This window comes from Pseudopodoces humilis, chromosome 5 (assembly GCF_049639895.1).
Source record: "Pseudopodoces humilis isolate 2021_Gansu_Grassland_sample_001 chromosome 5, ASM4963989v1, whole genome shotgun sequence".
NCBI lineage: Eukaryota > Metazoa > Chordata > Aves > Passeriformes > Paridae > Pseudopodoces > Pseudopodoces humilis.
This window is the reverse complement of record NC_142204.1, coordinates 421,468-446,221: the sequence shown is the minus strand read 5'-3', so window position 1 is coordinate 446,221 and position 24,754 is coordinate 421,468. Positions and strand designations below refer to the sequence as shown.

Here is a 24,754-nt window from a genome sequence, read left to right as displayed (position 1 = left end):
AGTGTTCTGTGTCTCCTCACCTACTAGGTTTGAGGTCAGGATATGCTCAAAGACTCTCCCTCACTGGCCAAGGTCATGGTGGCAGTAGTCATCTCAATCTCCCTTAGATCCCCACTCCGGTGGTCATTGGCTCTCCAGGATCTGATGGGCTTTCCCCCCTGAGCACTTGAACAATGACAGTGGATGCCTACCTGTCCAGGAGTTCCCAGTCCTCTCCTCCCCAGCGGTCCCGAAACTCTTTTGTGTTCATGCCTCCAATTTTGTCCAGGTCAGACTTGTATATGCCCAGGAGACCAAACCCATTCACCTCCCAGTAGCCTGAGGAGAGCACAAAGGAGGCACAGCTTTTGTTGAGGTTTTGAACCACTGATGGCTCCAGCAGAGCTGCTGGCGTGACACTCAAGCTGCTTTTGGCACAATGTTGACACCAGGGAGTAAACTCAGCACCAAGGCAGAGCCAACCACACCAGCCAGCTCTGGGAATGAGAAAGACTTGTGGACAGACAGCACGGTCTGTCCCATCAGCTTGTTAGCAGAGCCTCTCACATCTCCTGTCTGGCAATACAATTCCTGGACTGTCCCAGCTTCCCAGGGCTGTCCCTGTGCCTGGAGACTCAGGATGGCCACCTCTGTCTAAAGGAAACCCTATACTGTACCACTTTTCTCCCTCCAACCTGGCTTATTTCCCTCCCCCTGGTCTACCAGTTGTCCTCAGGACAGGCTGTGCCCCCAAGAGAAGAGAGAGATGGACAGGCAGGAACAAAGGACAGCTTTTCCCAGGTCCTTAAATCCGTAAAGAGCCCTAGGAGACAACCAGGAGAAACATCAGGTAAAGGGCTCTGCTAGCTTTTTGATCTCAAATTCCAGGTACCTGATGCTGTTAAACCCCATCCTATGTCTAACACTCGCTCACCCTGTGGACCTGGCAGTACCTCAAGCTCCAGACCCTGGCAGTGCCAGAGGAGCAAATCTAGAGGAGGCAGGCACTTTCTTCTTTCCCCATTTCCCAAAGTCTGAGCCCTCTTACCGTCAGGCCACTGTGGGGACATCCCGCAGTGCAGCCTCATGACCATGGGTGCAAAGGCCATCCTGCCTTCCACGCAGTGCTTCCTGATGGAATCAATGATTCCAGCTGGGAAGTGGATGTGGAGGTCACACAGGAAGACAATGCTGTGCGGGTCCTGGAAACAAAAAAAAATAGGTTGGCTTTCAGTCAAGTAGGTAAATCGTTCTTGAGGGGCAGAAAAACAAAAATATGGGAGTCAAAATGTCATTAATGCATCAGAAACTGAGATCCCAAGGGCTGGCAAATTGTCCCTTGAGTGGCTGTTCAGTGAGGAGTGTGAAACACCACGACTGTGACCTGGATCACAAAGCTGCTCCTGCTGACTTCCCTCCTGTCTGACAGCCCCAGCAGGTGGACCAAGAATCAAACGGAGCACAGGCTCCTCAGAATAAAGAGAACCTTACCCAGGAAGGACAGGAAACACATCTACATTTGAACTGGTCTGCTAGGCTATTCCCTTCCCCAAAAAGCAGTACCAAAGGCAACACCAGACACAGAGTACAAGCCCCCGTGCCCCCCGAGGTCCCCAGACTCACCGTTATGAGGTCTATCCCCGCCTGCAGCCCAGCAGAACGCTCAAAATTCCCTGTCAGCTTCAGGTACTGATAGCTGGGGGTCAGAGGGGAAAGGGAATGTCAGTGGCACAGGAGGCACCATTGCTGGCCTGTGCAGCTGCCCTCGCCCCTCGTGCCCTCTGAGGCACAGGAAACCTTTGCTGGAGAAGCGCACAAGCCCAGCACTGCTCCCACTGTCCCAGGGTGTCTTTCCCCTGAGCAGAGCCTAGCAAAACTCTTCTCAGCTCTGGCCCAGCTCTAGGGCCAGACCTGGAAACTCCTGGCATATAATGGAGCCAAGGCTGTCCCAGATCAGAGCAGGGTCATTCCAGCAAGCAGAGGTCTCCATGCTCTCTGTCCCACTTCTCACAGCTTCCCTGTCTGTTCTGTCCTCCCCCTGCCCCATCACTGGGACACTTGCTTTCTCTTTTCTCTTGCAATCTTGAGAAAAGACACAAATTCAATAAATTTAGCTGGAAGACTACACCAGGTACTGCCTTACACCTTTCCATGCATATATATGTGTATGCACATCATAACAAGAACATATTCTTGTGCATGTGCAAGGTCTGGATGATGGGGCCTGCGGTGTTCCAGCTGCAGCAGGCTGTGCCTGGCCAACACTCAGAGACTGCCAGATGAGCTATTTGCAGGCATCCGTGTGTGAGTGGCTTTCTGTGAGCAAGCAGTACTCCCACCTGTGCAAGGTAGACCTTTTCAGAGCCTTCTCAACATCCATGTCGTCACTGCTGTAGTCTGTGATGATGATGCTGAAGTAGGGATCCTTGGTGACTCGGAACAGCTCTTCCATGTCAGAGATGAACTGCAGTACCCAACGTGCCTGGTTTTTCACTGGTTGTATCGCAACGGGGAGAGATCCAAAGCAAACTGATTTCAATGGTGGGGTTTGTTCTCACCAGGCAAGGCTTCTTGCCTTCTGTTAAACCCCAACAACCTTTCAGGGACGATGAAACAGGCTGAAAGCCTGGTCCACAGCGCCAAGGAATCAGTGTGGGTTCTTTCCCACCACGTGACAGGGGTTTTCTCGGAGCTTACAAGGCCCTATCATATTTCTGAGGGTACTTAACTTGGAGAGAACAGAAATTGGAAGTGACCAAGTAAGATGCTTGAGTCCAGGACTGCCCTCATGGGAACCCCCACGGTGCCACCCCTCCACATCCCGGGGTGACGCAGGTCCCCTCACCTGGCACCACGAAGTGAACCACGGCCCGGTGGTTCCAGGAAAAGCCCTGCGGCCAGCACAGCTCCGGCTCGTTGGCCGCAGCCATCAGGTGCCGCCGGCGGCCCCAGGCCAGGCTCCTCATCCTCCTCTCGTCCTCCTCGCGGCCGCTGCCCTGCCAGCCCCGCGCGAAGATGTACTCGGAGAGGCGGACGCGGCGCTCGCCGTGCTCCAGCAGCTCCAGCTCCAGCAGGTAGCGGCTGCCCCGCACGCGGTCCTGCCGCTTCTCCACGTTGACGATGCGCTGCAGCTGGAAGCGCCTGCGGGACGCACGGCTGGCCTGGGCACCCCTGGCCACCGGCCCTCTCCCTCCTCCTCGCCATTCCCAGCTTCCCCCTGCTCTGCTTCCCCAGTCCCATGGGAATGCTTAGCACCTGCTTCTCCTAAATCCACACGCACGTGGGATTAGACCTGGGACTCCAGCCAAGAGAAAATATTTGGCAAGAGAAATGAAATAAAGGTGACGCAGAAAATAACAAATGTGTCCGAATGATTGTGTAGGGCTGGTAATAGCGAGCGTATTCAACGCCACCTACAACGATCTTGGCACAAGGAGTGTGTTTGGGCTACTGAAACCGGCTCGTGACAGCTCATCAAACAAGAATACGCAGTAGGACTGAGCAATCATACAGTAAAACCTGTCAGGAGCTGTAGATGAAGAATGGCCAAAACTGGGTGAAATGCCAGGTCATTCCCTTTCGGATCATAACAAAGAGTTCCTGCTATAAAATAGGTGCTCGTGAGTTAAAAATTCTGAGAAAATCTTGTGTGTACTGATCAGTTACACCTGGCTGTGACTGAAGTGACCCTGAAAAGGCAAATGTGATCTTAATATGTAGCATTAGGCCTACTTCCAGCAGGGATTAGAAGCTAATAACACCTGTTCCATAAAACATCCAGGATACTGGTCACTTATGTGTGGGAAGATTAACACCAACTGAAACCTGCATGGAAAAAGACTGGTAAAAACAGCCCAACAGAAGGGAGAGGGAGTTGGACTGTTCAGCTTACAGAGGTTATAGGAAGTGTGTCTGTTTGCCAGAAGGGATGGTAAGCCTTGAGCAGAAAAAGAACTGTACCCAGACCACGTAACAGAAGATTACCAACCAGCAAAAAGCTGGTACCATTCCTCAGGCAAAAGAAGTGTGCCTGAAGTCCAGTGTTTTACCCAGATTTCTCACCTGAAATCTTATTTACCACATCTAGTTCATCCTCTGATTCTCACCAGTCACTCACATAACAGCTATTCCCCATGCAGCACGGTAATCCAGCCCTGGGACAGTGCCCCTTGGTTTTCTCACTGTGCCTTACCCTTTACTCCTCTGGTTGAGCTTCCTCAGGAAGACACGTGTGACTTCCAGGGCCTCTCTTTCTCTCAGCAGCAGGTTTCCCGAGGTGTTGCACTTCAGGTCAATCCAGTCCGTGCGCAGCATGTGGAAGTCCAGGTTGCTCATGCTGAATGTCTGCTCCCAGTTGACTGCCTGGTCAAACACTGGTACGTAATCAAAATCCTCCTCATCTTCCTCCTCTGGCTCCCCATCCACCTCTTCCTCTCCTGCTGCTCCTCCAGGCTTGCCCTCCACAGGAGATGCCACGTGTGCCTCTCCTGCAGCCACATCCCCGTTGTTGGCTGCCTGCTGCTCAGTGATGTGGGGCTGCACGTGGCTCAGCCACTGGGGCACTCCTGGCTGCCAGCTGGGGCTCCCGGCTTTGCCAGAGACCCGGCCTCCTCTCACGGCTGGCACGGGCTGCAGCCCGTCCTCCACGCTGCCCAGGCCTCCTCGGGGTCTGACCCCCTTGGGAACTGTGACCTCTGAGTCCCTGGGCTGGCCACGGGACTGCTGCCTTTGAGACACAGCCCTAGAGGGAGGGTTTGCCCCTCTGGCCGGCACTCTCCCCTGCGTGGCCCTGGCGTGCTGCGGAGGGCTCCTGGAATTGTCTTTGACGCCGGCTTTCAAACGGGGTCTCTCCGTTACCGGGTTTCCCTCTAGGCCAGTCAGGCCGAGGCTTTGGTTGGAAGAGGCCAGCATGGCTGATTTGACAGCAGACCTTTTAGTCCTTCTCCTCCTCTGTATGTCCTCTCCTGCACCGCCACCCAGCACGGAGAGGAGCCGGCGGCGCTCCGGGATGGAATAGTCGTGGTGCGTATTGTCACCTGCTGGCTCTGCGCCCACCGGGGCACCGGTGCTCTCCACGTCCTGCTCCTCATACTGCAGGTCATCCAGGTTCCCCTCCTGGGAGTCTGGGGGATCAATCAAAGTTACACCTCTGGCATCCTCCGCTGCCTCCCCCAGCCTGCCCTGCCCAGGCACCCCCAGGCATGGGGCATGGCTTCTGGCCCCCTCTCAGCGCTGTCTCTCCTGCTCAGAGGGACAGGGCTGCTCTCCCATGTGGGAGCCCTGCTCTTGTTGCCACCAGCCTCCTCAGCAGCCACCACCCACTGCTGTCTGGCTTTGCCCTTAGGGTAGGGCAGGTGTGACCAGAGGCTGCCACACTGCACACCTCTGGCTGTTCTACTCCTGCCCATGCTTCTGCTAGAACTGCACTTCAGCTAAGCTGTGGGCCTGAGAGCTGTCATGTTGTCTGCTGCAGTCACCACTGTTTGGTGAGCTCCCAACGGGCCCTTAAGGGAAGTAAAAGTGGCAGCAAAAGTCTCCTCCCAGACACAGCAATCCAGCAGGGAAAGGCTGAGACTTCCTTATGGAAAGCCAACAGCTTCTTTCAGCTGGTGCTGCAAGACCACGCTCAAAAGTGACAGGTAAAAGGATTCTCTGGGTCCTGACATGAGGGGGCCCCTACCTGGCTGCTCTGTCTTTTCTCCAGAGTCCAGACTCTTCTCTGTCCCATCCATTTTCATGTACTTGTAAAATCCAAATCTGCAGACAGAAGTGCAAAACACAAGTTTGATGAAAGCTACTTTGCCCTTTCCTGGAAGAAGGAAGAAGATCCTGAGCACAGGGAGGCCATAATCAGCTATCTCACTGGGAAAGTGACCCTCCTTATCCTGCAAATAAACTCCTCCTGAATGGCTGGGAGTCCTTGCACAAGGTGTCTGATTGTTGCAGCAGGGAGCGTGCAAGTAGCAGCCACCCCTGGGATCTGGGCACCAGTGAAGATGAGTGACACACATTTCTTCCCCCAGAGAGAGACCTGGGGGTGAGCATCGTTTGGCTTCCACACTGACAGCCACAGCAGGCCAAGCTTGCTGGGAATACACTCCCTGATGTAAGAGAACAAACATGCTCTGACTCAGCTACTGGGTTAACAGTGCAAGAAAAGCACTGGTAGTTTCCCCATGAGACTAAACATATTTTCACTTAAGTTATCAAAAGAAACTATAAATGCTTTAATGTTTTGCAAGACTTAGGGGATCTTTAAGAATTAAGAAAGTCCTGCAGAAGTGAACATGAAATTCCACACCAATTCCAGCCTTCAAGCTCCTCCCCACCCCGCTACTAAACCCAAATTTACAGCATGCTACCTTTCCAAATAATAAGGGTTTTCCTGGTAGAAGCATTTGTTGTCCTTCTCCATGTGGCTCAGGCGGCTGTAATCATTTGGGTAAACGAAAGATAAATGAACCTGCGAAGAAGAGAGAAAGACAAAGTGAAACCCCCATAAATGCCAGGTATCAGTCCCAAGGTGACCCAGACATGGCTGCAGGGTACCCAGCCCTCCTTAGGGGGAGCAGGAGTTGCTCACTCTTTGCCTCTCCACTAGCAGGCAGTGAGAATGGAAGACAGAAGGAAGCATGCAAGGATTCATGTATGGGTGTGCCTTCCACCCTCTCCCTCAGCGTCTGCCCACCCCTCTAACTGTGAGCTCAAGTCCTACAACAGAGTGAGAACTAACTGGGGGACAGGTGGCCCAGCCCTCCAGAAGAGACGTCCATGGCTCTAGTAACCCACACACAGAGAAGGAAATCCTCAGCCACGGTAAGACCCCTGCAGGGCACGCTCAGGCCCCATGACTAACGGGATCTCCTCCTCCCTGTGCATCCCTGGGCAGCAGCGGGTAAGAGGTGGAACTCACGAACTGCAGTCCCTGGTAGCGCTGCAGCGGGAATCCGTTCACCAGGTAGCTGGGCTTGTACGGGCAGTCCGGCAGCGCCCGGCGCACGCGAGCCCGGCTGAGCACAGGCACTGCGGGGAGGAACACACAGCCAGGGCTGCAGGAGGAGCCCTGCTGCAACCCACGCACCAGCACAGCTGCTTCTGACCCCGGGTTCCCTTTATCCATCTGAACTATTAGGAAACAGATTGAACAAACCTTCTTGCACAGCTCAACTCTTTCCATTCCCCTAAGACGCTTCCACAAAACTACGCTCAGGGATGTCGTGTGAGCCGGACACTGAGAACGAGGAGCTGGCTCTGGTCTGTGCTTTGTCCCTGCAGTGACTGATACTGTAGCTGCCCCTCTCTTTTGCACCAGGGATAAAACAGCGTGGCCTGGGTAACTGCGGTGCAGGAGGACAACCCTTCCCAGCCGTGCTCCTGCACAGGCTGCCCTTACCTCCTCAGCTGCTTCGCAAGTCTTACCTTCATAAAGAGTGTCCCGGGGGTCAGGCTTCAACATGTCAGCTGGGTGTGCCCTGCTGCCAGCACTGCCAGCAGCCTGGCTCCTGCCACTGGCCAGCGTCTGCGGGATGTGCCCAACCTCATCCATCTTCAGAAGCGTCTCGTCTAGAAACCAGAGACACAGCACAGGGGGAGGCAGGGGCTAACTTGTTCCTCACCCCAAAAAGCACCTCTCTCCAGTGTCAGCCCTTTGCAGGTGGCACAGCATCCGTGGCACTAATGCCATCCCTGGCACAGGCAAAGGAAAGGCTCTGACCCAGGAAGCTGGAGATACAGAAGCTGTGGGGTGGGAACAGGGCTTTCACCGAAAGCAAACACCCACAGGGATGGGCAGTGGAGGAAAATGACCTCCTGCCTTGGATACACCAGCAGCAGTGTGCTGAACAGGGCCCGTGCTGGCAGGAGCTATGGGACACCTCTCTATTTATTAGTATTACGTTTCTTCTCAAAGGAGATAAAGAGAGATGAATGGGAGGAGGAGAAAGCTGAGGAGCAAAGCTCTTGCTTGTGCTGGAAAAGGATCAGGACCTTGGGGAAGGACCTTCAGTGGCTGAGGAGGATGTTACTCCAGAAAGGGAATGAAGCCCCACAGTAAGCCAAGAGCAACAGGAAGCTCAAACTCAAGACTGGATGTTGGTTACATTTTTCCTCGGTTGCTGCTGTCATAGGACTTTGTGTCTCCATGGATCTTACTCTAAAATGAGGGCAATTGAATAAATATCCATGAGGGAAAAGCAATATCCTGCCAAGGGCAGCGGTGTGCAACTCTTGGGTACTGAACTACGTGGGACCCCAGAAAGAAAGGATGTCATGTGATGCAGCCAAAGGCTACTGTGAACAAGGGAAAAACCATGGGCAGAAGGCAACAGACAAAAACGAGACTGCAGCACTGCACCTAATCGTGAAGGGATCTCCTGGAATGCCAGTCTTCTACAGGTAATTAGTGAGATGAAAAGAGCAGAAGGAAAAAGGATGAAGATGGAAATCCTACCCTAGGAAGTGGGAATGGAATGGAAAGCCTATCCTGGCCCAATGGGAGGTTTCAGAAAATACAGCAGCAGGTTGAGATCCAAGACACAGCAAACAGATGTCTTGATTACATCAGGGAAGTCTTCCATGCACTAAAGGGCTGGTATGGAAAAAAGCCCAGAAATGTTGGAAGGCAACAGCAGCAGATATGGAAAGGGGGAATGCTGGCAGAGGAAAGTGATGCTGGCAAAGCTGGGTAAGGGTAAACAGGACTAAGGAGCTTCTTAACTGATAACACCTTCACTTGATGTGCTAAGGAGGGTTTACAAAACAGGAGGGACTGGACTGATGTGTTTGCAGCAATCCAGCACCAGCTCAAAGAGACTTGAGGCTGGTACAGAAGAAAGCAGCATCCCCCAGCACTGCCAGTGTATCCTGCTGTGTTCAGGACCCTGAGTGAAATCTCCTCAAGTGCCACAGCTGCCCCTTCTCCCTTCTTGTGTCCAGCTGGCAGCACCCTCACAGCTCCCATGCTTTGGGACTCACGTTCCCCCTGGATCTCAGCAAGCAAACTCCATCCTGTCTTACTCTCCATCTACAACACTTCTCACCCTTGCAGGCTCTCCTTTCTGCCCTTCCTCACTACCTCTAGACCTCCCTGAAATAAGGGTCCAATCTCACTTCCGAATCTCCCGTGTTCAACAGTGAGTCACGCCCTTGTCCAGAAGTCTTTCTCCTGAACTGTCTCCACCTTTTCCTCCCAATGATGTGTATGCCTGCTATTTGCCTGGCTAGACAATGATTCATGGTGAAACACTGGATGCTGATACATTTAGGAAGAATGGGGAGGTGCTTGGGAAAACTTGTGATGAAGATACTTACTAGCAAAAAGGGAAAGATATTGGGAATCGATGACTTTGAACTTTGCTTCTGGGTCATTCAGTCTCCACTGGAACAGAGAAACACATTAAATTGAAGCTCCTGTGGAATTAACTGAGCCTGAACAAAAGGAACACACTACCCCTGCTAGGACCAAATTTACCCAGCAGCCAAAGACTGGGAATGAGCTGAGATCTCCCAGGACACCTCCAAACCAGGAAAGGCCAAAAAGCTGCAGCAGACCCCAGAGAAGGCAGATCTATCCCAAGCAAGCAGAGGAAGGGGTCCTGATACATGGCCAGGACTATCCCACACAGAAGGGGGTAAGGGCTCTGGAAGAGATTAGCTACATCTCATGCAATGAGGAGCTGAGGCCAGGGAAAGGAGGGAAATGGTTCCAAACATCATTCCCGAGCTCTGTATTCGGCACCAGCATTTCCACAGACTCACTGCAACTTCCACATGGTCTGTCCCTCTGTCATCCTGCTTGTGCAGCACCTCAAAGTAATACCTGCCTGCCGCTGACAACCTGGGAAGAACAAGGTGTCTGTCACCAGGAGCATCAAGGAACATTTCGTAGCTTGTCAGCAGACAATGAGTGGAGAGCAACCACACCCATGAAACAACCTAATTCTCAGGGTAGGCAGGGTTAGTGCTGCCAAGAAGATCCAGATCCTGACAGTGAGATAGGCAGCTTCACTTGTGCACCTGGAGCACTCCAGACACCCTTCTCAGTTAATTCTGAGGAACTCCCCCTCAGCATTACCTGCTGGGTTTTGGCCTCTGGGAAACCTGGCCAGTTCCAAGGCAGGAAGCTTGGGATACAGCTCATGTAAGGGAGCCTGGATGTGCTGGTGGCTGATTGCTCCAGGGAAGAAAAATTCAGTGTTGCATTCCTGCAGTAAATCAGCAAAGCTCTGGCAATACCCCAGAGTAATCCCTTTCTCTGTGTTGCTAAACTCTTCAGGACAAGCCTGACTGCTTTTCCCTTGTCCTTGTGATTTCCTGGTCATGTGCAAAGGTGGCTGGGACTGAGGGACTTTGCTCACTCACCTCACCATGTTTGACTTCTGGCTGTGAAATTTCCCAAACTCTCCTGGTGCAGTCCACTCCTTCCCTGTCTGTGAAGAGACAGAAGATAGCTCTACTTAAGATGAGTTTCTTCCCTTGTTACTGCACTGACAATGATAAAAAGGGGAAACTGAACTCCCTCTTCCCTCCAATTCCTCCTGGTAACTCATCTGTGAAATCCTTCACCTCTGGACAGATTTAAGTCCCTTAATTTGAGCAAAGGTCTCCCAATTGCACTACCAAGAGGCAACTGGCTTAAGGTATCGCATGTCACACCCCATCTGGTGTCTGTGCTGATGCTGTCTGGAGCTGGGCAGGGGAAGAAACCTGGCTAGTCCAAGCAAGCAGTAAGTCAGAAGGGTCCCTGTTCCCACAGAAACATCAAAGCCTCAATGGCACAACCTTGCACTGTACCTTGCCTACACTGGCCAGCAGCTGGAGACCAGAGGGTTTTTCATCTGGACTCAGCCAGAACTCAGCATTGTCATCCGCAGCAATGGCAAACTGAAACTCCCCTGTGGAGAGATGGAGGGAGTAAGTAGGGCTTTGGGGTAAGGGCTTGTGCACAGAACAGACCCTGCTCCTCTAAAATGCTGTCTCTGCCCTTTTTCCTGGTGAGATCATCCTTCCCTTTTGGTACCGTCACCTTCCCTACTCTGAACCTCTGTGAATTCTCATAACTCTGCTGTGAGTGAAAACAAACTTTACAGATGTCACTGGTTCACTGTCCCTCCTGCACTGCCCTCCCCTGACATCTAACCTGGAAAGCGAGGAAGTCTATGCAAAGCCTCCCCTGACACCCCTTTCGCTTCCACAGCAAACTCTCGTGTGAGACGCAGTGTTTGCACGGAGGAGCGTGCCCGTGGAGCCACAGAGGGAGACAGAGGTGCTTGAGGCTCACTCTTTGTCTGGGGTCACAGGATGGCAGCTGCAGGCCAGGGCCGTGCCAGAGGCCGTGCCAGCTCGGGCCAGGGCTGTGCAGCTGGGGACACAGCTGGGGACACAGCTGGGGACACAGCTGGAGCCGCACACCGGGGAGCAGCAGGCACCGCGCGGAGCTCACGGACAGCCCTGGCCCAGCTCAGCCAGGGCTCGTGCCCACACGCACGCCGTGGGGCTGAACATTCCAACAGCACTGTTATTTATCCAGCACTTCCCATCTGCTTTCTCCTGGCCTTTTCCCTTCCACCCTGCAAGGGAGGAGGCAGATGTGCTTCCAGCCGTGCCGAGGCCGCGGCCGGGTCACTCACGCACCCACGTGAAGGAGCCGGTGCTGGGCTTGCCAGGGTGAGGCCACCAGAGGCCCAGCACCAGCAGGGGAGGGAGGGAGGGGAAGGTGACGAGAGACACGAGTGAAGGCACCCAGAGCCCTCACCATCGGTGAAAGGATGCAGGTAGCCAAATATCCGGAGACCATAGTTGGTCCATTTTGGGGACACAGCCAACTTCTTCAGCGTAGTTCTTGTCTGAAGTAGAAGAAGAAAAAATTCATAAAAGTAATTTTGGATGTGACAGAGACAAGGGGAGAATCAAAAACCCTGGGACAGGTGGGCAGAGGGTTTTCTCTGAGAGGAGGATGGGATGCAGTGGAGGCAGAAGGAAAGAGCAAACCAAGTAAGAAAGGAGGTGGAGCAGGTGCTGCTGAGAAGGGAAAAGCTGCATGGGGGATGCCATTGAGGGACAGGACATGGCATTCCCCAGCCACTTGGAAGGAGAGCACCAAATCCAGGCTCCTGCAGCCCGTGTGTGAGCCCTGGCAGGCCAGCACGTGCAAAATGACCCTCCCTGTGCAGCAGGACAGCTGCCCCCTGAACCCTTGGGAAAGCTTCCTGCTCCCTCAGCAGAGAGAGAGAAGGAAGCTGAGAGGGAGGTGGTGGATTTTAACAAAGAGCAGGACAGAGGGAGGTAGGGACAGGCCCTGAAGGGAGCAGGGGTGATCCACCTGGGAGGTTGAGCTGGGAAGTGCAGGATAGAGGGTATCATGTCCTACTCACGTGAGGAAAGAGGGGGAAGTGGAGGTTTCTCCTGAGCTGCTCGATGGAGCTGCCACACCAGTCCTCAAACACGTGCAGGTTGGCCTGGCCCTGGAACTGGAGGGCAGAAGTGGGGCACCATGAAGTGTCACATCCATCCCTGTGTCCCTCCCCTGCTGCCTTGGCCTCGGCTGGGAGAGTGAGGGGAGATTCCTCTGCTGTGAGGGGCTGCTCTGCAGGAGATACGGGTCCAGAGCACCGCTGCTCATCTGCTGAGGGTGTGGGGCTGGCACACACGACTCAATGGCACCAGGGAACTGTGCCAATGCCAGGGACACCTCAGCTCCATGGCTGGGGTTCGCTCCATCAAGGAGGTGTTTGAGCAGAGGGCCACGCTCTGAGGCCGTGGTGTGGGACACGCTGCGGGGTCACAACAGCTCCTCATGGCGTAATGTGCTGCAAGAAGGTGCTTTGGGCTCCCTCACCATGCCAGGGCTGTTCTCCTGACCTGAGGAAGAGGGGACACCCTAGGGAGGGGAGGTGGCAGATTCCCCTCTCAAACATGTCAGAGGTGAGGCTGAGGGGGGACGGTGGGGACAGGCCGATGGAGGCCGGGCAGGACGGGGAGCAGCAGCACAGGCGGGGGCAGTGGGGCAGCTCGTGTGCCTGCAGAGACCCAGCAGCACTGAGGGAAGTGGGGCTGCCAGGGTCCAGCTGACACCTGGAGCACAGCTGGGCTGGGAAAGGCTCGCTGGCCACTGTGGGACTTCAGCAACACACTCCCCAGAGGACAGACTTTCTTTTTGTCAGAGCCATTCAGAAGGGAGTCGCTGTCTGCCCCCCAGCAAAGCCCAAGCTTTCTGCCTGCAAGCAGTGGAGCCAGATGCTGAAACCCTCCTTGCAGGACTGGCATCCAACAGTGAAGAATAAATCATCTGAGATGGTACAAGCTACCTTAGATGGCAAAACACAGGAAAGGAATAGGTTGCCTTGGGAGCAGGGAGGTTCTGCTGTGGCTGTCTTGCCTATATAAGGGCTGTGGGAGCAGGGCTGGGGAACAGCCTGAACAGCAGCCACAAGTCTACAGATGGCAGCAAATTCTCAGTTTTCAGCAGGGACACTCTAGCAGGCCTGAAGCAGCACAGTGGACGAGGGTCCAACCTCTCCGTGCACTTCTGCCAGAGAAACTTCTTCACCGAGTTATTTTTCCCAGGATGGTGGGTTGGGGGTGTGTTTTGAAATGAAGTGTGGCATGAAGGAAGGCCAAGAAGCAGATGTGGCTCTGCACCAGCAATGCTCCTTGCGAGCTGTGGACTTTAGTTTGCACGTGGAAACAATTTCTGTGTGCCAGGCAAAGCACACCCACAACCAGCACTGCTCTGGAGCAGTCTCCCTGTCTCAATGGTGTTCTCACTGCCAGGGCTCCACGGATGTCTGCAAGCCCACCATGCCCCCCACTAACATCTCCTCCTCTTCCCTCCTCTGCTGCCATCCCTCAGCCTGCATTCTGCCCACCAGACAAGAGCAAAAGCAGCGAGACAAAGCGGGTGTAATCCTCAGAGCAAATCAGAGCACGGCCAGACAGAGGGCTCAGGGGGACGGATGCAGCCCAGGGAAAGCCGGGGCTCTGCAGGAACTTGTGACACAAACAAACCACTGCAAACGGGACAAACACTGAACTGGAAACACTGAATTGCTGTGCAGCCCCACTCCCCTTGGCCAAATCCAGGTTCACACCCAAGGGTCTTACGCTGCTTTTCTCAGCCAAATCAAATAATGACAACTGCTGTTTCCTGTGCAACATGAAGTGAGAGGACAGGCTGGGCTCCCACAGAGAGTCACTGCCAGCAGCTGAGTCCTGTGGAAGTCACAAGTGATTTTCTTTCTGGAGGATTGCTTGCACACGGCAGAGAGCAGGCTCAGAGCTCTATGAAATGCAGCACAACACTCCCACACTGTGGACAGGCTGGCACTGCAGCCCACTCCTGCCAAAGCCAGGGATCATCTCAAAGCTCGGGACTCCAGTGAAGCTGGGCTGGCTTTGACATGGGGCAGCCCAAATGCAAAACCAGATCTTTATGAGGCAAGCCCCAAAAGACATGCTGGACTTGCTGAAATGTCTGCAGAGTAAAACCTGGACCAGTCCCATTGCAATACAGCACTCCACTGCAGTTTGGCAGGATTAGGGAGGGGGCAGCCTAATAAAAAGTGAGGCAGACACCACAGTACAAGATGCACCATCAATACTTAAAGAGATAATTCCCGAGACTTCTAGCCCAACACTCCTGCCTCCGAAGTCTTTACAAAGCCTCCTGAGAGGAGATTCTGGCAGGAATTAACGAGATCACTTTGCTTTCCTGCACTCACAGCCACTAGAAATAATTAACTGGTAAATGATAAGTACTGCTTGTATGTGATTTTAAAATCTTTTCTAAATCAACAGATTTTCTCCTGAGTTACAGCAGCTTAACTTAGTTTCCTCTTAAAGTGAAAAAAAGAACATTATTGACAGATAAGTGCTGGCTGCCCAAAGCACTGCTTTGGGACTGAAAGCTGAGCTAGGCTTTAATTTTAGGCCCCCACAAGTCATCAGTGTAGCAGCTGTTTTGAAACTCTATCACCTCAGTCCCTCCAACTCCACTCATAGCTGCCCATTACAGGCAGCTGAGAAATTCTTCTGTTTGCTTCATGAGCGTCCTCTCGTGCAACATGCCGTAAGAATCTCCTGCTTGGGGCTTTTGCAGATTGCAGTTATAGAGCAACATCACCACCATTCCCAATTCATGTGCGCTGAAATGTCAATGGATCTTCTAAAACACGGTTTATAGAACATGATTCTAAAACAGGGTTACTATGTTTGACTTCCCAGCTTGGAACTACCTGGCCCTGTTTTACAAAGGGTTGGAAATTTAGGACCTAGCAAGCAACAAGTTCCCCTTCTCCCCTTAAAAACATCTGCTTTGAAAATTCTGGATAGATTGATTTGGCCAGAAGCAGGAATAGAAGCCATGAGAGTGAGCTTTCAATGGGAGCTGGTTTTATCTGACCTTCCCATTTAGAGGGCTTCACCTGCCCCTGAGGTTTCTCTCACTGTCCCAACACCTCTCCCCAGCGGATTCTCACCCTGCTGAAATAGCAACAGGGCACAATGCCAGCTCAGGCCCAGAGCAGGCACAGGTCACACACCAAGGGCACAGCACAGTGTGAGTGTGCCCTGGGGCACAGCACAGCTCAGTGTGAGTGTGCCCTGGGGCACAGCACAGTGTGAGTGTGCCCTGGGGCACAGCACAGCTCAGTGTGAGTGTGAGTGTGCCCTGGGGCACAGCTCAGTGTGAGTGTGCCCTGGGGCACAGCTCAGTGTGAGTGTGCCCTGGGGCAGGGAGGGCAGTGTGCCCTGGAGCTGCTGCCCCCAGGGAGGCCAGGCTGAGTCCCTGGAGCACAGGGCTGTGCGGTGATGGGCGCAGTGCCAGCGCTGTCCCCGCAGGGAGAGCTGATCCCTGCAGGGCAGGGAGGGCACAGCTGGGCCAGGCCTGTGCCCCTGCAGGCTGTGGCAGCGTGGCTGAGCCCCAGTGCCGCTGGAGCCGTGCCTGCCCGCAGCCCTGCAGGAACACCCCAGTGCTTCCCCTCCTTCCAGTGAGACGTGGTGGATCATCCTCCCCTGCTGGAGAACCAGGATCAGCTTCCCAGACAGCCCAGAGCTCTTCCCAGCCCAAACCCTGCCATGTCACACCTGGCTGGGGTGGCACCACGCACCCAGGGCTCCTGCTGAGCAAGGAAGATCAGCAAAGCTGAGAGGATTGCAGCAGCACAGACACGACCTCCTGCCCTGGATCTGGAGCAGGATGGAGAAGAGAAGGTTTTCCTAATTTAATCCTGGGCGGCTTTGGCATCACAGCGGCAAATCAGCTGCGTAGCTGCACACAGCCCAGGGAACGATAAACAGGGCACAGAGAGGGCCTGAGCCAGGGAAGAAAGGCGACATTGTGCTGCCAACTAGAAACTCCTGAGTCTGTGAGACTCTTCTGTCTCCTCAGAGGGGCTCCTCCTCCTGCCTGGCCCAGCTCCCCTGACTGGGTGACATCCAGCAGCCAGCAGCTGGGCCTGGCTGCACGCTCTGCCCTGCTGGGCACTTGTGGGGATCCAGCGAGGCAAGGCAGCAACACAGCCCTGTCTGATGGGCACCAGCACACAAGGAGGGGACACGGGCAGAGCAGCAAGAGCTTTGTCTGGCAGCCCTCTCAGGAAAGGATGCTTCCTCTTGGGGCAGGTTTGGTAGCAGGACAGCACTGCAGCACAACCCTTTGGATTTGTGCAGCAGCCGTGCAGCTGTGCAGGGCTGTGCTCCTGGGCATCCCCCACACCTCCCTGCAGGGAGAAGGAGCTCCTGAGCTGTGCAGCCCTGAAGGAGGAAAGGATGCTCTAAATGCCCCCCAGCACTGCCCAGACCTCTCTCCTCTCAGAGAGATGCTTTTGCAGAGGTAAATGAGAACAGTCTGGCTAACCAGTCACTTCTCTGAAAGCCGTCCCCACAGCTCCAGCAGTGTCGAATGGTGACACTCATACCCCACGCACAGGTCTGCCCTGAGCACAGCCAGGCACGGTTCTGAATGAATGAAACTAAACACCCCACATTTCTCCAGCCTGTGCAGGCAGTGGGTGATGCTGGGAGCTGGCAAACTTTGCTCTGGTGCCTGGCACTGACAGTAAGGATAGGGACTATCACATGCACGGGCATCTTGAGGAACCAGGGGCAAGGGTGGACCCACCTTTCCCCCAGATGCCAGAGCAAAACTTCAGTTTGGGATTTCCAATGAGCACACTTGGCTACCACATTATCCAAGGCTGAAGACTTAATCTGCCTATCTCATATCCTGAAACTGAGAGAGGAAAATTGAAACCTGTCCTTTTTCAGCAATGCTGGCTGCCAGCTCACCCTGCAACCCTGTTAATTATTGATGTTCGTCAGGAATAGGCCTCTCCATTCCAACAAAGCCCAGCTCCCTGACTTGTGTGAGGCGACCTGGTGTCCCTCGCCCCAGGAATCAGGCTGCAATTAAGTTATTAGAGATGCTGTAGAAAGGGCACAAGGGGATTATAGACCCTGGGTAATTAATTTGGGCAGAGCCACAAAAAAACTTAATCCCCAGGCTGGGAGAAATTTCAGTCAGTGGTTATAGGAGGACAGCGAGCAGCTCTGTACAGAGCTGTGCCCACTGATCCCTCCCCACGGGAGTCACAGAGGCTCCTTAATTTTTGCAGGTCTCTAATCACCTTGAGGAATTTAGTGAGCAGGCTCCATTAACTAAATGCCCCCTGGCTGGTGTCCCTCTCATTAGAAGCAGGCTGCATTGCTCCCTTATCTGAAGAGGAATGATGAGATAAGGGAACAGGGGAGGGAAGAATAATCCAGGCATGAAGGAAACAACGGGAGTGTTTACCCCAGCCTGCAAGGGTCACCAGAGAGGGTCTCTGTTCATGGAAGTGCCATTGCAGTGGAGAAATCTCCACGTATGACACGCAGGGGTTGGATGGCAAACGCCAGAGCAAGAACAGTGTGATACTTCTGTGGGCCACAGTCATGCATTTGTTTGTTGAATGCTTAGCCCTACACACCCCAGCCCTGAACAAACTTCACTTTTCAGGAAGGTAGTGGGCTGCCTGGAATTGTGGGTGGGTGTTTGGAGCCTTGAGGACTAGTGCAGACACCAAATTATCTGGAATCTGGACAATTCCAGGTGATTACTCAGGTCTGTAAGTGTCCTTAAGCAGGGAGAAGGTGATAGGGAGTGGAATCCAGTAAAGTGAATCAATTTCCAGGCATACACCCCCACCTTTCACTTTTGCTGTACAGGTCTCTAGCCATAACCCTCCTGACACAACACGGTGGAGAAAGGCACTCACCTCTGGCATCCATGGGACAGGACTGTCCACAGCTGCGTAATTTGATTTATTCCTCTCACCTATCTGCAGCTCCTGGATCTGAAACACAAGTAGAGAAAAGTCCAGATAAATGACACAGCACTGACATGTACAAGATGGTTTTACACCAGCTCTGCAAGAAGGTTCAAACCTCGTGACAAGAACATATGAGAAAATAAAACAACTTTTCAAGCTCCCTTTCCAAAGGACAAGCCAGATATCATGAACATAACAAGGTGAAAATATGTCCTGGTTTCTTTGACTGCACATTTCCATGGTGAGCTACTGAGGGAAGAGGATACCAGTATTGTATAACTGCTTGCTAGCACAGAGTTAAAACTTAGGTCATTCTCTGGGGGTTTTTTCCCCCATCTGTGTTTCCAAAGCGTCCAAGCGATAGTTCTTCCAGCACTGCCTTCCATCAACAGAACTGAGATGTGCTTCACTGGAGAGCAATAAACTCTCCTGACCTTTCACTCCTGCTTCTCTCCTGCCTTCCTGAGCCACAAGCCCAGCCAGCTTTGTCCCACCACCGTGGCTCGGTACATCTGAGATAACTTTGCCTACACCGGAGGCACGGGAGGTGCACGCTGCTGTGAGCCAGCTCAGTTTGCCCTGTGGCAAGCTCTCTTTCCTGTGAGAACAGAGAGCTGTCTCTTGGGGCCAGCATCTGAAAGGAAAGGCTGTCCTGTGTGCTCAGAAGGCAGCCTGGGTGTCCTCACCTGGTGTCCCAGCTCCCATGGATGGTCCTGCTGAAGGACTGTGTCCCCAGCTGGGACACGGGCGTCTGACAGAACCTTAGCAAGCTCCCTCCAGCTTTCGTATCCTGTACAGGGGAAACAGAGAGGTGTCAGGGAACAGGGTTAAAAAAAGAAAGGGTAGCAGTCTCCAGTATAAACTAGTCTTTGCAAGGCTGAGAGACCTCTAACAGGAGTGCTCCAGCAGAGACCAGGAGTTGTTTATGTTGCTTGGAGTTGGCAGACTGGCACAGAGAGAAAAATTGTCTTTATCTTCCTTAAAAGCTCTTCCCTCCTTCTTATTAATTTAATACTTAAAGATTCATCATAGTTCTAAAATATATATCAGAGATTTCATTAATCACCACAGGACCGGGAACTTTTTTTTTTAGATTACTCACATAATCCCAGTAGTCAAACTAAAGAATATCAATTTTTATCAATTAGCAGTGCCAAAGAAAAAGAAGACAGTAACTAGACTACTAATTAATTTAACCATCAAAAGCATATTATTCTTATATGCACCAATTTTCACAGTAAAAGCTTCAATTTTCTTTTCTTGAAGGAAATTATGGACACTCATCTGCAACACCTAAAGTATTGGCAGTGATGCAGTCAAGGACACTGCTATTCAAGTGAAGTCACCTTCAATTGAAACTCCTTTCCCCTCTCATTCTGCTCAACCCAGAAGTCAGGATCAATTCTGATTTCCTTCCAGAACTTCAGTGACCTCCTGGCTTTAGGAGGGACAAAGAGGAGCAGATGCAGCACAGCTGCCTGTGCCTGCTGTCCCACCACTAGTGAGACAGTGCTGGTGAGCTCAAACCTCCCAGCAGCGCTCCAGTGCCTCACCCCGTGTGCTTCTCAGGTCTGATGAACATTTTGGCACTTGTTCAGCAGGTGACCAGCCTGTCACAGCTCAGTGCTGTGCCCACAGCAGCTCCAGCCCGAGGGACAAGCCCCAAAACCTCCAGCAGCCTCTCCCAGGCTGGTGGCACACCAGCTCAATGCCCACACAGCTGGGAGAGCAGCCAGGCTCTCTCCCCATTCTCTTTAAAACTGGAAATCATCCCCAAAGCTCCAGGAAGCCCAAAGAAGTTGGCTGCTTTGGTATGTACAGGGAACCATCCCGGCAGCCTCAAGTCCGTGTTTAGATGAATGCTCTGAGCCTCCTATGCTATTCCTACAGCCAGAAGTGGCAGGAAGGCGTTCTGAAAGAGAAGAACAGCCCGCTGCTGGTGAAACATCTGCTGCTCCACAGCCAGCACACCCACCTTCACCCAGCCCACCTGCCTACAGCCTGCCCACCCATCAGCAGCCCGGGAGACTCGCTGTGCCTCAGGAGCGCGCTCAGCCCGCTTGCTTTGGAGGGGGCTTTTACAAGCCCCACGGCTTAGATCATCCCCCAGCATCTCTGGGCTACACAGAGGCCAAGGCAAGCCCCAAACCACCCCAAGAACTGCAATTCACAAACAGCCCTCTGCCAGATTCCCCTCCCTGGCTGTGCTGAGCTCTGGGCCCGTTGTTTTGAGTACAAATAGGGTTGAAAAACTGTCTCTACTTGCTCCTGAATCTGGGTCTGGCAGAGGTGAGCAGAAAGCTGCCTCCTATCACCACAGCTGATCAAAGGGGGCAATTAACAAAAAGAAAGTGAAAAAATGGTGAAAAACATGAAAGTAGTCAGAGATTCAAGTGAGATACAAGGCTCAGAGCCAGCTGGGGTATCCTGCTTTCCTGATGTGGATGTTGGCTTGGATGTGTGGGTTTCATCAGGCCCTGTTAGAGGCTGAACAGTCACAAATGTCTGATTGAGATCTTCTCAGCCCCAGATTCTGATTTGAAGCTATGCATTTAAATTTATGATTAAAAATACCAAGGTCAGTATTTATCTTCTGCAGAAGACTTTTCAGCCACTGGGTGAGCAACCTACTGATTAATGCAGCTAAGCACAACTTGTACTTAAGGGACTGACTGTCACGGAAAAAAAGGAGAAATTAATTTGTCTTTATATAATTCTATGTGTAACTGGTGAGCTTCCTCCTTGTTCAGAGCAACGAGGCAGAAACCACTATTTGTGAGTGTCCTGCAAGTGGACACAGGAATTCCCACTCGGAATGGGCCTGAAACAGACTTTGTAGCTCATGTGAAATTCAGCACTTGCTGCTCTGAGAGCTCCTTATAACCATGGGAGAGATCAGCAGGCTTCTTTTCAGAGAACAGACCCACAGAATATCCTGAGCTGCAAGGGAGCCACAAGGATCACTGATGCTCAGCTGGCTAGAGAGGAACCAAGTAAATCAGGGGAAAAAAAAAAAGGCAACAGAAGTCAGTTCACCCCTGGAAGACACCAAGAGAAGCAGGTTTGTTTTTTTCTCTTGTGCAGACGGGAGAGGTTATTTGGTTCCATCGTTAAACTCAGCACTTCACTGCCCTGTGGAAAAAGCTCAGGGCAAAGCATCAGCAACCTGCCTCTTCTGGGAAGGGCTGGCACGGAGCCTGCCTCCCAGCAAACACAGAAGCCTGGCTGCACACAAGTGCCAATGGCTGACATTTCTTTGACCCTTGGAAAAGAGAAGAAAGGAAGGCAATTCTCTGTGTTGTACAAATATTTACCTAACACATCAGCCAAGCACAGAACAGACAAAGGAGCTACGAATTAATCTGGAGGCAGTGATTTCATTGCTGGGTAATTTGTGCTTTGGCAAGCCAGTTCTCCAGCATGGTAGGAAATTATTTTCAGAATATAACAGGATCAACACCCCCCTTAGAGAAAGTTCTTGGCACTCCAGTTCCTTCTGAAAAGATTGGCTTTTGCCTGTGGGTCTCCACAGGACACCCTTGGAGAAGGACCTGGTTTTGCCCCTGCTTTCCTCACTGAAGGGAGGAAACCAGAGCAAAGACATCTCCTGCAGCTTTCTGCAGTCAGAACAGCTCCCGAGGCAACTGCTCACCGAGGCTTTGTCCCCAGCACACTGGCACAGCTTTCAGAGGTGCCCTTGCAGGTCTCCAGCGCTCTGTGTCAGCTGGAGAGGGGAGCCCTGAGGCCACGTCCACTGCCCTGTGTCAGGAGCACCTGGTGAGCTGACCTAGCACAGGTTCAGCCTGTCCTCCAGCTCTCTGTGAGCTGCTCACTGGCTCCAGCACTCTCCTGATGGCTGCTTGAAGCCAACAAGCCTACGCCCGGAAAATGCAGGAGTCAAGAGCTAAAATACCTCAGCAAATACTTCAGTGCTGCTAAGAAGGAATGCCAGCACTATTAGCTTTGATGGTTTTGCTCCAGTCCCTCTACAAAACTGGTTCTGGCTGGGATGTGAAAAGGCAGAAAAGCCATGAAGGCAGAAATCAAAGGCTGGGAAGAGCCTGTCTCAAAGGCAGGGGAAGACACTGAGCCAGGCATTGGTGCCATTAGCCTGTCAGACCGATGCACCAGCCAGCTCCTGGCCTTTCTCTCTCCTGGCCTTCCCTTCCCAAAGCACACCACTCATTTTCCAAGGCTGTTGTTCACCTCAAACACCTCTGAGGAAGGCAGCACTGATGCAGGCACAGCTCGCCAGAAGCAGCAGCCAGGCTTGCTGCCACATCCTCCCCCTCCCTGGCTCCAGTCCCATCTCCTCTCTACAAGCAGAGGTGCGTCTTTCTCTCTGCTTTCGCACCCCAATGCTCCAAGGTTCCAGTCTCACAGGGATCAGCCAAAAACATGAAGCTGGTTCTTCTTCAGAGAAAAGTGCTCCTTTTTGTCCCTGTTCCCATCAGGCTGGCTGGCAGATGCCTGCTGAGGATCCAAATGCCCAGCAGGGCTGACCCTCAGCTGCTCCTCTGGATTTGTGATGGGAAGCCCTCGGGATGGAGCTTCCTATGGAGATACGAGGCAGGTGAGCACAAAGCAAAGGCAAAGAAGCTGAAGAGGAGGCTGAAACAGACGCTGCATCCTACAGCAGAGCAAGCTGCCAGAACTATGCCAGTTGCCCATAGCCCCAGTGAATCAACCACTGAGGGACAGAAAAGCTGTACAAGAGAAAATAAGATGGAGATGATTCTTGTCCAGGGTCTGGTCAGGCAAGAGGGCCGTGTCTGCCTCTTCTCAGCCATGCATTTTACTGCTCTGGGGTTAAAAGTCAGCAAAGGAAGCTGCAAGTGGAGATGGAGAGATCTCACCCAGCAGTTCTGGCTCTGCCACAGCAACGCACTTGAAGCCCAGTTCAGGAGGAAAAGAAATAAAAATAAGAAAGCAGAAAGCCACAGCCAGAGATAAGAGCCAGCAGGAGGCAGGGAGCTATCAGGCCTCGGGCAGGAGTGTGACCAGAGCTGCTCTGTGTGTTCAGAGATTAGATCCACCCAGCCACTGCCATGCCCCAGCCAGCGCTGACATTTCAATCAGCCTGTGAAGATACCTGGCAATCGTGCAAAGGGAAATCCCAGGCCCACTCAGGTGATCAACTTCCCCTCTGAAAGACGAGATTTGATTACTCTGCTGTTGTTACTGCTGCTTACATAGCTGCAAATGTTATTAACACCCACATGCCAGCCAGCCCTTCTGTAACCCTGCTGAATGATTTCACTCAGCAGCCTCAGGTCCACAGGCTGTTTTGCGCAATAACATTTTCCTTCTCATCTGACAGCCTTCTCCTCTTCTATTTGTTGCAAGGAAGAAAGGGCAAGAAAGGAACTGGCAGGAATGAAGCAGGGTGCTGCTCTTCATTACCCTCAGCATCCACAGACGCCTCACCATGGCTTGATGTTTTAACCCTTCCTTGGATGGTCTTATTTCTCCTCTTATCCTGGTTGAATATTTTCAATAACTTTAATGTTATTCCCTGGGACTTCAGCACCATTTGAGGTCTTTGCCAGTGCTCCTCCTGGCTGAACAGGTTTGCAGGTGCAAAACCCAATACCCCCAGACATTACCACTAGGAGCCTTGCAAATGCACCAGTCCAAAAGATGCTGGTGAAGGTTGCTTGACACTGAGCATGAGAAGGTGTTTAGAGAGCTTGATGTGCATTTCACACACCCTGACCAGAGCAAACCCTGCTGATGGTGCCACTCTGCAGAGGAAGGAACATCTCCTGGCCTACCACAGACACCAACACAACCCCCCAAAACCGAGTACAGAAATCACAAGGATGAGGTGTGAGGTGTAACCTGACCTTCCACAGACAGAGATGTGGGTGAAGGATACAGTGAAAAGAGAGAGCCAACAGTTTCTGGACATAAGGGTGGGTTAGGTCAAGTCATGCCTCAAAGATTAGGTCAGAGAAACTACCAAAAAAACCCCGTTCAAGGGTAGGGCCAGGTCAAGGGAGTCTCTTTGGTTACTTATTTAGGTCATTTAAAAGGAGAGACAGAAAAGAGTTAACTTCTCAGGTCAAGACTGGAACATCACTCCTGCAGTTGAAAGGATTCAAGGAGCACGAAACCCAGTGTTACAGAGGGAGCCCTGCAAACCTTCCCATTTCTGCCTAGAGCAGAGCCCACAAATGAGGTTGCTGACCTCCTCCAGGGACAAAGCTCAAGTTAGGAACCTTGTGTGCAGAAATAAATGACTCCATTCTTCCTCCAGGTACAACTCTGATTCACTGCTATGTGAATGGCTTTGCAAACTGACAATAAGCCACAGAACATTAAAAGTACTTGAAGTATGACAGAGGAAAAGGCAGAGCACCGTGCTTGGGAAGGAGAGGAAAATCAGCAGACATTAACTACCCAGGGCACTGATGCAGTCTCACTGCCAGACTCACCCACAAATAATACCTTGCTGCTGTTCCCCTCTA

The 24,754-nt window shown here is 52.5% G+C and overlaps 1 protein-coding gene across 1 annotated transcript in view; it reads right to left on the bottom strand.

Annotated features, from left to right (window-relative positions):
- Nucleotides 1-24,754, bottom strand: part of B4GALNT3 (beta-1,4-N-acetyl-galactosaminyltransferase 3) — a 66,092-nt gene that overhangs the window by 4,411 nt on the left and 36,927 nt on the right. The window contains exons 3-20 of the mRNA XM_088055047.1: nt 18,971-19,074; nt 18,231-18,308; nt 12,351-12,446; nt 11,732-11,822; nt 10,771-10,871; nt 10,339-10,406; nt 9,736-9,814; nt 9,289-9,355; nt 7,399-7,542; nt 6,893-7,002; nt 6,342-6,442; nt 5,660-5,736; nt 4,172-5,102; nt 2,825-3,120; nt 2,319-2,472; nt 1,603-1,675; nt 1,028-1,181; nt 192-318 (exon numbers count right to left, since the gene is read on the bottom strand). Of these exons, the coding sequence (XP_087911173.1) occupies nt 192-318; nt 1,028-1,181; nt 1,603-1,675; nt 2,319-2,472; nt 2,825-3,120; nt 4,172-5,102; nt 5,660-5,736; nt 6,342-6,442; nt 6,893-7,002; nt 7,399-7,542; nt 9,289-9,355; nt 9,736-9,814; nt 10,339-10,406; nt 10,771-10,871; nt 11,732-11,822; nt 12,351-12,446; nt 18,231-18,308; nt 18,971-19,074 (2,851 nt within the window). The remainder of the gene's footprint in view (nt 1-191; nt 319-1,027; nt 1,182-1,602; nt 1,676-2,318; nt 2,473-2,824; nt 3,121-4,171; nt 5,103-5,659; nt 5,737-6,341; nt 6,443-6,892; nt 7,003-7,398; nt 7,543-9,288; nt 9,356-9,735; nt 9,815-10,338; nt 10,407-10,770; nt 10,872-11,731; nt 11,823-12,350; nt 12,447-18,230; nt 18,309-18,970; nt 19,075-24,754) is intronic.